This window comes from Grus americana, chromosome 2 (genome assembly GCF_028858705.1).
Source record: "Grus americana isolate bGruAme1 chromosome 2, bGruAme1.mat, whole genome shotgun sequence".
NCBI lineage: Eukaryota > Metazoa > Chordata > Aves > Gruiformes > Gruidae > Grus > Grus americana.
The window spans coordinates 100,916,537-100,930,344 of record NC_072853.1 but is presented as its reverse complement, the minus strand read 5'-3'; the positions used below and the strand labels follow the sequence as shown (position 1 = coordinate 100,930,344).

Genomic DNA, 13,808 nt, shown 5'->3' with positions numbered 1-13,808 from the left:
TCACATCCACTTCACTGAATTATGGCATTTGGACATTTTAAGATATGTTTTCTCCAGTGTAGCCACCAAATAGAACCTCATTCTTATCACTCAACTGTAATTTAATTTGAGTTAAAGATATAGCCACTGTAAAGCTGCCTTTGAATTTTTATATGGGGACATCCCTATACACAAAATATAAGATAATACGTTAAAAAATTCATTTCTGCCTCCTACTGGAAAGTCTTTTCCCCTTTTTCTTTATCTTATTACCCTTGACACCACAAAAAATAATCTCTAATCTAACGTTACTGACATGTATATTAAAAACCCAAATGTAAATCACTATAGCCAAATATTACCAAAGTCTGAGTGGGAAACTATGATTATGAATGGATCTCGGTATTCTACTGTGACTCCAAATTAATCCTAATATTGTTGGATCAGTTCAAGACTGTTTTAACAGATTTGTCAGAATAAAAAATGTTATTTGCAAGATTTATATATATCTTAGTGAATTCTCATTAGCATAAAGAGAATCAACAAGAACACAAAGGATGATTTTTAGACTATTACAAAACCATTAATCTACTGAGAATCTAATAAAAAAGTTGGAACATGTAATAATATTAAAGGATACAGAACACGCTAATATAGTTTGCTAATTTCTTTGAAATGAGATACACTTTTTAAACAAACAGTTTGAAGTTAAAAAATAGCTTAATCTCACGACTAATTTTTATTTGCCTTCAAAACAATCTCACAGCTAAAGAACCCTCTTACTTCAATGGTTTTGGCAACAAATGTATTTCTAAGAGGCAGAAATTCATCCTTCCAATACCTTGTATGAGTCAAATCAAATCTCTTACTGACCTTTCATTTGGTGATGGGGAAAGCTATATCGCCCTTCTAAACCTCTATTTCCTCTCATGAGCTCCACATGCCTTTTTCATGCTGTTCCATTTAAATATTCATGTAGAAAGACTACTACGATTACAGCTTAGACAGATGAGGAAGAGGTAGAAAAATCATCCATCCAAGATATAAATATCTCATGCCTCTGTGTGTTTGCTTGCAGGGAAAGAACAGAGGGAAGGAATAAAGAGAGTACTACTGCCTATGTGAGCTTTTTGGTGATCTAAAAAGCAGTAATAAGAAGGGATGACTAAATACTACAAGCAAAGATATAACGTATACATGGGCTTAATATCCTTCACCTACCTTTGTATTAAACTCTACCGGAGAGGTATAAAAATCAAACCTATAACAGCTTTTGCTGGCATGAAGAATTGGAAATAGATGACTTCCAAAACAACAGAAAAATTGAGAAAAGTTGTGGCTGCTGTATTTCCCCCCCCCCCGAAAGCCAATTAAAACTTAGTGAATTTTTAACCTGGTACATTAAATAATAGAGCATTACTAAAACCAAACACCTTTTGATTCTTTCCAAAGAGTCTGTTTGTTAAAGCTCTGACTGAAAAGCAAAAATATTTTAAAAGGAACTCCTAAATATTACAAGGAGTGTCAAGGAGTTAGAATTACCATGGCTACACACTTCCAACTTGTCCCTGTGCCAAGGGAGAGCAGAACGTACCCACTCATCCTGCAGTGCAGCACCAGCAGGTCAAATACTAGAAATAATACTCAAAAATGGCAGAACTATTTTAGCACTTGTGAGTTTAATTCTGGAGGCAGGAGGGGTAGAATATTTCTGTTTAACTTTCTCTCATTCTCCAGAAAATGACTTACATTTGAATCATCCCAGTCATTACTATTTCTATTTATTGCATGCACTGCACAGGATTAACATAATTATGTAATTTAAAGTGATTAGACAGTGAGATTCAGCCAAACAACACTGTCTGTTGAGGAAATGAAAAGTAAACAAACTGAAGTTCAGAGCTTTTCACCTGAAATGGACTTAAGTGAGCATTTGTTTGAAAAGGGGCTACGTAATATGTGTTGTTTCAGCTGAGCTTTGATAACTGTAGTTGAAATTCAGCCCTGCCAAGGGATGGGCAGAAAGACAACGTGCCCATTAAACTAAAGACCTCAGGATAAAACAGCTTGGTGAAGGTCTTATGCTGGCTCTTGGGTTTGCTGCCTTAAATCACCTCTATGTATTTTAACCCCCTATGCAGTGCAGAGAAATGTTTTGATCAATGAACTACCTTCTATTCCAGTTTACTGGTCATCAAGTAATTGTTGGCTAAATTAAAACATTCATAGAATTACAGAAGGCTGGAAACAAACTTCAGAGGTCACCTACCCCACACCCATGACCCAAGGCAGCTGGCCTACATCTTTAATGTTTCAGAGATATTTGCTAAGCATGTTCCTAAAGACCAGCATTGATTTAAATTCCCCGAGCACTAGAAGAGATCCAATCCAATGCTTATTTAAAACCAGCAAGAAAAATCTATTCTGCCTGTAAGAAAGAATCTATCCTGAATTTCTGATTCTAAGCTGAGAAATGTTGGGCTTTCGAGTAGAAGAAAAATTCAAACCAACGCAAATCCCCAAACAAACAAAGCCAACATGTTGCACAGATAATATGTAGATCATGACAAAGCATCTAAAGAAGAGCACATTACAAATGTTTGTCATTTTTTCAGGGAGAAATGAGACTTTTGAAGGTCCTTTGCTAAAACATCCATAGATGGCATTTAACTCCACTCTTAGAAAGGAAATTTCTCTTTTCTTACGTTAACTTTACAGTGACCTTAGTGAAATAACTGAAGAAAACATTAGAAAAAAATATTAATTAAGAAAGATTTAACACCATCTTATATGACCTCTATTTACAACTAGCAGGGAACATGAGTAACACATTAAATAAAACAGATTAATACATGCAAAAGCAGTAACTATTTGTATGCCTCACACTACAATCAGTTGTTTTAGAGAAAATGGGAGAGAGAGCAATTGAGCCAATAAAAGGTATGTATTTTATTTTACTTTATCTTTCTTCTTTGGAAATTCCGATCTTTCATTAGCAATTCTCATACTTTCTGTAGTTTCTGTTTCTGTAATTTGATGAAAGATTCCCCTCCTCGCACCTGTATGCCATTTTTTGGTCCAAAATTTGCTTCCTTGTTTTCTTTTTTCCCTAAATCTCTAATCTTTAGTTCCTGTTCAGGAACCAAGTTTTCCACCACTTTGAAACCCCAGCATATGTAAAAACTGTGCTTAATAATTACTTCAGTTTTATGCATATCATCTGCCACATTTTCTTCCAAGTCCTTGAAGGAAGTTTCCAATACAGAGATCTCAATTCTGCCATGATTTCTTTCATTTCTGTTCCAGCAGAAGATGCTTTCTTCCCGCTTCTCCATTTTATTTTGCCTACAAGTGAAGCACCCTTTCTACCTGAGATCAGAGAGTTCCCTTTAAGCTATGCTTTGTTGATTCTTCTTTCTGGCAGGCTATAAAGAAGTGTTTGATGTATGCACCTTTCCTGTTTCCTAACATCAGAAAAAAGGCTGGGTAATGTTTAGAGGTCATCTTTTGCTAATGTAACTAGAAAATACTTGTGGGTAACTGGGACACCAGGAACATAAAGCTTCTTCAGTAGTATCCAGAAATACAATGCTACAATAACCTACTGCAAAAAATGAAGGCAGGACGGAGAGAAAAAGGAAGAAGCAGACTGGCCAAGCAATTGCTTGTGAACTGAAAATCAGTGGCTCACTCTTCATTTCCTCCAAAGATCCCAATGACTTGAATAACTATTAGCTTGACGGGCCAACTGTGGATATTACCATGGCCTGGTAGCCACAGAGATGTGCACGAAGATCCCAGACTCACAAAAGGAGATACTGCAAACGGGGACTGCCAGCAGCAGTCGTTCGCAGAGGAAGTGTTAGACAGGGAGATTGTTATCACATAAAACAACGGAAAACAGGTAAGTGAGAGAAAGATGTGCCTACATTTGTTTGAAAAGAAAGTCATAGATGCATTATAGAAGCTGGAATTACAAACATATAATCATGACTACATAATTAAATAGCCTGTTAAAATGTATTTTTTCTTGCCTTAATTTTCCATCTGATTAAAATTTCCCACCACAGGCCCTCAGACTTATAGGGCTTTAATTCTGGCAATGCATTATAATTCTGGCAGGTAGCCACCCTCTTATTTTTATCCCTCAGTCCTTTAGTCTCTTTGTATATTTCTCATCTCGCAATATTTTTTTTTTCCTCTAGTCATAGAACACATGTAAACAACTTGAATTATTTTTGGAGTACAGAAGTGTAACATACCCTATTTCCATTTCTAACAAGAGATCATATTCTTGCAGATTCTTATTTTTTTTCAATGATTATGTCTGTGTAAACATTTGTCTGTAAACAGGTTATATTTATTAAGTATTTTACTTTATGCTGCTGAGAAACTGTCAAGATCCCTAAACATGTCCAAATAAAATTATTAAAAAAAATTAAAATGTTATTTTAAAATTAAATGACATTCAGACTGTTCACACCCACTGCTGACTTTTCAAAAATATTTATTATCCACTGACAATGTACTCAGTACGATGTGCATTGTAACCCCACCTCCAAAATCTCAGACTAGTTTACTAGAGTGCTGAAGAACATAGCAGACATGCTAAATTGCTTTACTGTATCTCAAAATGCTGAAGTACATTCTTAATGCTTTGTCAACTGCAAACCTACCTCAATGAAAGGATATCACATCTCCAGCATTTACATCTTGTTTTTTTCCTGTGAAACTTAGTAGAACTAATTCTTGATCAAAGATTTGAAGTACTTATTCACTCTTATTTGTAACTGCAGTAACTCATGATATGCTTGTTTTGCCTGAACGATCATTTTTAATGTTACCGTCAACACTTGTTCATGCCCGGTCCACATATATCCTATGTTAGATTCCCTAGAACCAAATCCAAAAATGCCTTTACACATGTGTTCATGCTTTATTGATTTCAACTTTGACCTATATATCCTGTGCTATATATCTTCTAAACATTGTTCTATTACTGAATCAGCAACTGCACATTTTAAACTCAAATCTATAGCAGATTTAAATTTCTGAGTTAATTGAAATTTCCAAATGTATATGCCCCCCAAAATAGCCCTCTTGTAAAATTGTGCAACTTGGACACATCACTCACTTTTAGGTGGCTTTTGTAAAAAATTCATGCTGAAGTTAAAAAAAAATAATCCTGGCAAACACTCGTGCATTTTAATGCTTAATATGTCCACTACAATCAGTAAGTCCAATTTCTTTGACAGCTTTTTAACCTGAGCCACTGACTCCAACATTCCTCTGTCCTTCCTGTCCCAATTTCTGTCACAGAGACTCATGTTATTGAATGTCAAGACCTTATTCTAAGCCCATCTACTTAGTCACAGTTTTTTTCCTTAGGGAATATAACAACTGCTACGAAATTCTACATCATTAATATATTAGTGGATATACATACTAGGTGTGTTTTTCATATATTGAAAAAGCATGATAAAATGATATGCTAGAAATATCCTGAATAAATTCTACCAATATTTGTCTGCTTCTTATTTGGCACACATATACAATGTGTGAATATTTTGTGGAGTTTGTAAATAGTCCTTTGGGTCACATTTTGCATTCCCTCTTTTCCAGTCAAATCTGTTAATTCCAGTTGGTGACCTACTTGTTGTATTTCTTTGGACCAATATGTCACCCCAGTCATGTAGTCAAAAGGGTGAAAAAAAAAAGGCCTACAATTGTTCCTTCAAACACACCATGTTGCTCGTGGTGCTTCCTCTGAACTTGGCAGAAAAAATTATTGAGGGACATGTGGAAGATGAGAAAGAGAGAACACAATTGCAGATAAGATCTGACACTTTAAAAGTATTCCTCATCACAGCATTTATGGAAGTTTCTTCTTTCTTATGATGGGTTTGTGGCTTGCTTTGACATCGTCACATTATAGTGCTCTCAGATTTTATAACTTTATTTTTTAGCCATGTGATTAATTTCCTTAAAAACTGTACAGTTTTGAAAGCTTTCACTCTTTCTGTGAACATTCCTCATTAGAGAGAAGTATAGCTGTGATGTATTTTGAAACATCTTTTATTATGTCCTATGCAAGCTAATGAAAATACTGTTAATAATAGCAAGTGATGCCTAGGATACTACAAAAATAGGATTTTTTCAACTGCTGCAGACAGTCTACAACCACGTTACAGCCCTGCCTCAGCAATCTCTCCCTCTTTATGACAGTACCTGCGCAACACCCCGAACTGTAAGGAGTGCACTGCAGCCCCTGTAATTTACACGGTCATTAGGAAAGAGCCAGGTGCTTTGTTGAATGGGAATGGACCGAAGCATATAAATGTTTTACTGCAGTACAGCCCATTATCACATTCATTTGATCTAGATTACCTCGACTGACATTTAAATTTGCAGGCTTCTCTGAAACATGAGGGACTTGAGAGAAGTCATGCCACTGACAGGTCGAGACTAGAGTTCCACCAGAGTCTTACTGGGCACTTCAGACAGCATGCCAGCTACAGGATGCAGGTCGGTGCCTAAAAGACCTTCTGCCCACAGGACAGCTAAGCTGAGCAACAGAAACGTGCCTGGTCTTAAAAAAGCCACCTGTCAGCTGGCTATCCATCCTTTCAAGCCTGGGAATGTAAAGCAGGCCCTAATTGTTGCTCGTTTGTGTGCAAAGTGGAAAGGACAAAGTGAAAGGGTCACATGTGTTTTCATTTTTTGCTTTTATAACCTATTTTAGGTAATTCTTCCTTCTCTCCATTGTATAGTTTGATAACTTGACTTAACATAAATACTATCCAAGGTTTTAGTTCTGCATGCTGTCCTTCTGAAAATCTGGCGGAGACCCTTGGGATCTTGTTGAAGATCCAAGATCTTTGGCTACTTTTGATGGAGTACCTGAATACATATGTTCTGAGTCGTCATTGCCTTCTTCCCTCAACCTGCCATTTGTGCACGTAACAAGCTATATAAAGGGTCATATGACATACGTTGCTCCTTTTATCTTGCTCATAAGCATCTTAGGTTAGAATTATATGTCTCGAGCACATCTAGCAGGAAACGTTTCCCAGCCGTCCAACCGTACAAAACAACATAAAGAGCATCTTTCACTCAGCCAAAAACCAATGGTGACTTCTGTGACAAACTTTTTTCTCTGGGAACCTAAAGAAAGTTCCTGATTTGCCACTTACACATGATTTGTCAGGAGGAACTTCCCACTAACAATTTCAGTTCACGTCCTATATATTATACATTGGCCAAGTGTGATTGAAAGCTTTCAGCTGCAGCTTCCCTGTACAAAAGATGTCCCATTTACTGAAGTATTGCGATTCTAGTTTTTTCCAGAAACTGAAAGTTCCTAACATGTCCAGTGGACCAAACATAAATAAGATATTCCCTTGAAGGAGCACTGGCAGTCACAAATGTCAGGAAAGGCAATTTGCCTTATCATTTGCTTGCTGTAGTCATTTACTTGGGCATTCCAGCTACTTGTTCATATCTGCTCTAAGGGCAGGAGCAGATCTATAAATCTCAATGAGTTCTTATCGAAATTACCAGTATCCTCGATTTTAATAATTTTATCTCTCATTTTTAACATACAAAATTTCAGTCAGCAGTCTGCTTGCTTGTTCCCATGCCACAAGCTTCTGGCAGCATGCACTCAGTTTAATGACAGGCTTGGTTCTGTTCCAGCAGATTATTAAAAAAAAAGTTCTGATGAAAAAAACAGATGCGTTTAAATAGCTCCATAGTCCAATCAGACAATTTGAGGGTTTTGGCTGTTTCTTCCTCTTACAGACCCTTATCAGGCCAATATACACATACACGCAGGCAGTATTCAAAGGAGAGTTTAGCAATGTGTTTGTGCTTAAGTTTCATGATCTGCCAAACCCATTACAGTAGGTGCATTAGTGTTGCTCTGTGTTTCCATAGCCAGTTTTATTCCAGAGGCCAAGTAGCTTAGCTTAACATTAGTCACATAAGGTATGCATTGATTATTTCTTTTAAATATGACGCCTTAGAACTTTAACAAGGATGCATATATACTTTAATACTTGTCAACAATTTACTGTAAAAGCAGCAAGGTGGCTGATCAACTGCCAATTATCCTTCTTCCATGTGCTAAATTATTGCTACATATTTTTGGAGATCCTAACAACAGTGCTGGAGAAAGGACATCAAATGATGCTTAGAAATGTGATACACATTTTCATTTCACACTCCATCAGTTTTTACAACTAGAGGTCCATGAAAGGTATGAGAATACTTGGCTAACAGCCATATCTACTGAGGTGTAAAATAAGGATCAGATCTCTTTTAAAAAGAGTTTCATTTTCTTTACATGACTAAATCAGATGTTCACCTTCTTCCAAAATATATTGTAAATATTCCGTACCTCTACCCATCAATTAATTTTGAATCTCTGAACCCAATTTTGACCTGTTTTAACAGACATGTAATCAATACACGTTTTTTAAAACAGCTTTGTAAAGCAAAATAAACAGATTCATCCTTCCACTAAACTAGAACTGAAATACATTGAATTATATAATCACTGGTGTTAAATCTTTTCAATTCTAATAAGTTCTTTCCTCATCTTTCACCCTGGAACAAGGAACAAGCGTATTACTGCCTTTACAGTCAGCAAACTAAAGCTATGGGCATCAGAAAAAACATCCTTCAAATTCAGATTTCAGTCTGTCAGGAAAGATTAAAGCTTATGCATACATAAAAGGGGAACTATAAAATGATAACAGATACATAGCATGGAATCATTATGCTTGAACAGCTGCTGTTTCAACAGTGTAATAAAGCAGAAAATGTCTTTTACTCACCTCTGTTAAACCAGAAACTTCTCCTTTTGCTAACGGTCTGGTGATGGATGCAGTGTAAACTCTGGCATCTGACACTGGTTGTCCCTTCATAAAATGTTTCCCAGCTTCATAAATATTCACTTCTACCATCTTACCCATTAACAGAGGATCCTTTGGCACAAGAACCTTTCAAATAAAGATGAAGACAGAGTTACTAAATACCACAAAGGACATCAGTGTCTCCAGCTTCCACTCAGAATACAGTTTTTTGATAAACATCAGAGCAAATCCTAAAACTTTAAAATTTCAGTCACCAGCATGCACTATAGCCCTGACACACTTGACCAGTAACATCTCCAGCTTGTGTTCTTCAATAGCTTTGCAGTGTTAGCTCAGTTCTTTTCAACTCCAACTCATTCTGTGAGTCGTGTTTTTTGATTGATGAGAAAGTTGAGCTGGAGTTGCAACATTTGAATCCAGACCCAAACAGTTCCCAAGGGCACTTGTACTACACAATTCTAACAGACTGCTGTAAAGCTTCCTATCTTCATATCTATCCCATGATGCTTTTAAAAAAATATACATTTTTGAGTCAGTAAATGCTTCACGACAGAAATTATGCCCTTGTTTCTGTTTGCACAAGCCCTTATTTTAATCGTGCAGGTCCTTTGCTGCTGAGATGCACAATTGACAATGAATGCCTGTAAAAATGGATGAGTGTGTTTCTCGGGTCATCAACTAATGCCACTCTGTCCTGAATTTGCACAACCATGATATCAGACAGTCCTATAAGAACTTCACAAAAAAGACACCAGATAATAGATGTTCCCAGGTTGTGCACATTACAAAAGAAGGAGCTCAACATACAGGAGCAACATTTTCTGCTGTAAGAACAAATGGCGTAAAAATAGAGAAGCGGTTAAAAAAAGAAAAGCCATTTCCCAATTAAACAATGAAACCTTGAATCACAGGGACTTATTTAATCACATTTACTTGAAGCTCGTCCACACACAAATGCAAGCTTTTCAAAGGTGATGAATACATCTTGATTTTTGGATGCTGAAACTGAAGCGCCTTAAAACGGCTTGATTTTTAGACAATACGTGCAGAGGATTTTCCAAGGAAAACTCCATGCCAACCACATTTGGAAAACATTTTGTTGCCAAACAGCGCCTCTCCGTTTTCACCTCTCACAAGTGTTGCTTGTCCCACTTGGAGGAAATCATCACCAGTAGTTTCCCTTTTACCCTGAAGGCTCAAGGTGTTCATGACTGTAGGAGTTTCCAGACCCTAGGACTCTGCTGAGCTTCCTAAGCATCTTCCAAGAAAAGCAGGCGTCTTTGCTTTTCAGAGATGGGCAAGCTGAGACTAATTGGAACTAAGTGGCAAATACAAAGCCAAGATCCTAATGCTGAGACAGTATTACAAGGTGACTAGATCACAGTTCTTCCCACATAATTCATCTCAGGCAAATTTAAATCAAAGGAAAATTAGGTAACTAAGTATCACTGGGCCTGCGACCTCTGTAAATCTTCGTATCTCCATATGTGAAATGGCAGTAACTAAATGTAAATCCTCAGGGACAGACATAGGTAAGTGATGACTACTTCAGAAAAAGAAAGAGGTTAAATGAAAATATCTGGGAGGTACTGTAAACAACCAAGCAGCCAGGCTTGGCACACACTCATGCATTTTTCTGATATAAGTATTTGTTAGGAAAAAATCCCCAACCATGTTTCTAAGAAATGAAGTTATACCAACAGAAACCTTCACCTTGACCGTTTTTCTGGCAAAGCACCCTTTGGTCAGTTTAGACTGTTCAATGAACTACCTTAAACTACACCACCAAAGCCTCCACACACGTAAGCTGCGGTTCTACCCGGCAGTCTGTCAGTGTAGCTCTATCGATGTGGCTTTAATAGCAAACTCTTCCAATGTAGATGAGCTTAGTGAAGAGAGGATAAGTTTGGTAACTATTTGAGTTAACAGAACACTACACTAGGACTCTGAGCTTCAGCTTCCAAAGTATAATACGGTATTTAGTGATTTAAGAGTGGTTTTCGATTTACTATCATTAAATTTACTGCTATTAGTCACTAGCACCAACTCTTGTGCTTACCTGGGCAAACAGTAGGATATTACCCTTGTCAAACATGCTGCATATAAGATTTTAGGGAAAAGATGTACATTTTAGTAATGGAAAGTAATTCTTCCATAATAAAATTTAAAATTACTCCCTATGTTATTATTTGGTTTTTGTGTATTCTTTACCAGTCCCAATCAGGAGCTGTATTAGGTGCTGTACAAACATCCCATAAAACATCAACACTTTTTTTTTGTTTGACATACTGCTTTTCCTTTAATTAATGAAACTTTCACAAAACAAGCATTGAACACTAAAAAGCCCCCAGCAATTTCTTTTTAATCGCTATATGGAAAACCATGTTCCTCAAATCTGACTGATAAGCTACAAAAGCAAGGAACAGTGATACGTAACGTAAGACTTAGACAGAGGTTAGAGATGTAACCAAAAAAAAGAGATTTATAAAAATAGAAAGAAAGAAACAGAGGAAAAAATAATTAGTGAACTTGATATCTAGTTAATAGAAACAGATATTTCAAGAGCAGTAATGTTACTTACTACTAAGCAAAAATAAATAAATAAATGCTTTATCATAACCTGGAAGCAGAAGAAAGCACTATGGGTGACTATATAAGCACAGGCATCATCAATAGCCTCTCCAGGTTCAGACAACTGAATAACTAAAGTTAGCAAAAGCAAACTGCTCAGTGCAACAAAATGGAGGAGAAGCCAAAGGCAAAACCAGAATGAAATCATGATGATTCAGAAAAGCCAATTTTATTGGTTTTCCACAAGTCATCTGCTTTTGAGCAAAAATAATAATTTTGTGAAATAGAAGCTGTATGTACTTCCCAGCTCAAAGATAATGTTTCTGTGTGGAAAGAATTCATTTATAGAAAGTACATAAAAGGAAATACAATGTATCAGGCAAAGGAAATATGATGTATCAGGAAATACAATGTATCAGTGTTAATGTAAAGAAGCTTCTGACCCTTCCTATTGTTTGATTTTTTTTTTCCAAATTGCATTGTCTGAAAGGATTTTCTGAAAGATGCATGGAAATTATCAAGATTCAACTATTCAGAACACAATGCTTTGGAGACACAGAAATTAAAATTACTGCAATAATTAACAGCTTCTTAAACCATTCAAATAATGTTATTTGGATATATAGCATGTATCCTCCTCATGCTGTATACTCAAAGTGCCATTGTGTATTTCTTAACATAATTTCAGGTAAACAGTATTTACAACACAGAAATAAAATATCTCACAAACAGGTCTTGATGGTCACACCTTTCCTGGAAAATGTTCTTATTTCTTTAATTATTTTTGTGCTGTGGCACGCCGTGTTGCCGAGATTATCAGAAAGCAAAGATAAAACAAAAAGATGTTACTTTGTTTATTTAACTGTACCTGCTCATAGAAAGGATTGTGAGCAACATAGTAATTGGAATCAAAGGATTCTTCTGTTACCAGAACCCTCTGCCTCTCACCAACCTGGAAAATAAAAGACAAGAGCGATGACTTAGAAAACAAAAATAATGAATTGCACTCAGAAGAGAGCTGCAACTACAAACACTCTTAGCAGAAATAATAGAATTCTCTGAGAAAATCCTATGTTAGCATGAAAGTGGGGCACAGAAAGCCCTAGTTCAAACCATCTAAAACTTACAGGGTTAAAAGTCAGAATTGAAGGCTAGAACTGTGGTACTGTAATGGCTTAACATGAAAATCCAACTTAGAAACATAAACTGATTTTTACTTATTTACACAACAATAAATATTAACGTCAGATATGCACAGAGTCCGTTACAGCTTCATCCAACTAATGAAAATACTCACATTCAGCATAAAATTCTGCAATCAATTGCAAAAAGGTTAACACACCCCCCAGCCCTATAAACCAATTAGCAGCATCTGAGAGAAGCAGGGACCTGTGGCAAACTGCACAACTTGGAGATGCCATCCAAGGTCATCTATTTGCCTTGTTTTTTTTTAAAAGCCACACATTATGTACCCTGATAGGGCATGTCTTTATCCTTTCTTGGTGATTTCACTAAGCTGTACTCATGACACCACATTGATTTCCATGACAGTGGAGTCAACACTTCACATTACGACAATTCAGCAAAGAAGAGTTTTTAAACAACTCACAGACACAGAGATATTATAGGCCAAATAAAAACTGGGCTAAAAATCTCAGCGTATCAATTCTACCTCCCCACTTCCAAATGCACTAACACAGCCTAAAGGAAGCATCAGTTCTACCATTGGTTAAATGGAAGACCCCAAGACAAATCTGACTTTCCCCAAAGTTCAAAATCCCCCGCACAACACCTTTTGATTTTGTCCATTATAGAAGTGTGTAATGAAGTTTATAGCCTAATTTCTGCAAACCTAGAAGGACATGTAGCTCATATTTTTAGTCTGAGCCCATCTCTATTTTTTTTCATCTAAATGTGCCCTGGATTCTTTCCAAACTATTTGACAAATGTATTCTGCAAATTACAACTGTCTGGCAAGTTAAATTTACTCACTGCTTTTATTGCTGCCAGTATTTTGAGAATAAAAAATGGTTTCACATTTTACTCCAAACTTTTAATATCTGTGAGCAAAGCTGCACTCAAGACCCTCCCCCCTCCCTGACAGACTTCCACCACACCCTAGTGGCAACTGTCATGTAGAAGTTTTAAGGCCCCCACCATAAGATCCATGGGAATTAGCAAGAAGATGCAGATCAGATAATAATGTTTTGATTCTTTAAAGTACAAGCAGTAAAGGAGAAGATTAGGATTTTCTTGAACAGTCAATGCCAGAAAAAGAGAACATGAAGTAATAAGAACAGCAATATCACATCTACATTACAGTGTATATATATATAGTATATATGCGCATATATATACATACACACACGCGATACATATATA

General features: G+C 36.4%; 1 protein-coding gene across 6 annotated transcripts in view; it reads right to left on the bottom strand.

Annotated features, from left to right (window-relative positions):
* Positions 1-13,808, bottom strand: part of CDKAL1 (CDK5 regulatory subunit associated protein 1 like 1) — a 450,261-nt gene that overhangs the window by 20,104 nt on the left and 416,349 nt on the right. For 5 of the 6 annotated variants that reach the window (XM_054814405.1, XM_054814404.1, XM_054814406.1 and 2 more), the window contains 2 exons: positions 12,295-12,378; positions 8,817-8,981 (listed from right to left, as the gene is read on the bottom strand). In XM_054814405.1, coding sequence (XP_054670380.1) covers positions 8,817-8,981; positions 12,295-12,378 — 249 coding nt within the window. The remainder of the gene's footprint in view (positions 1-8,816; positions 8,982-12,294; positions 12,379-13,808) is intronic. The other variant, XM_054814407.1, reaches the window with a different exon arrangement.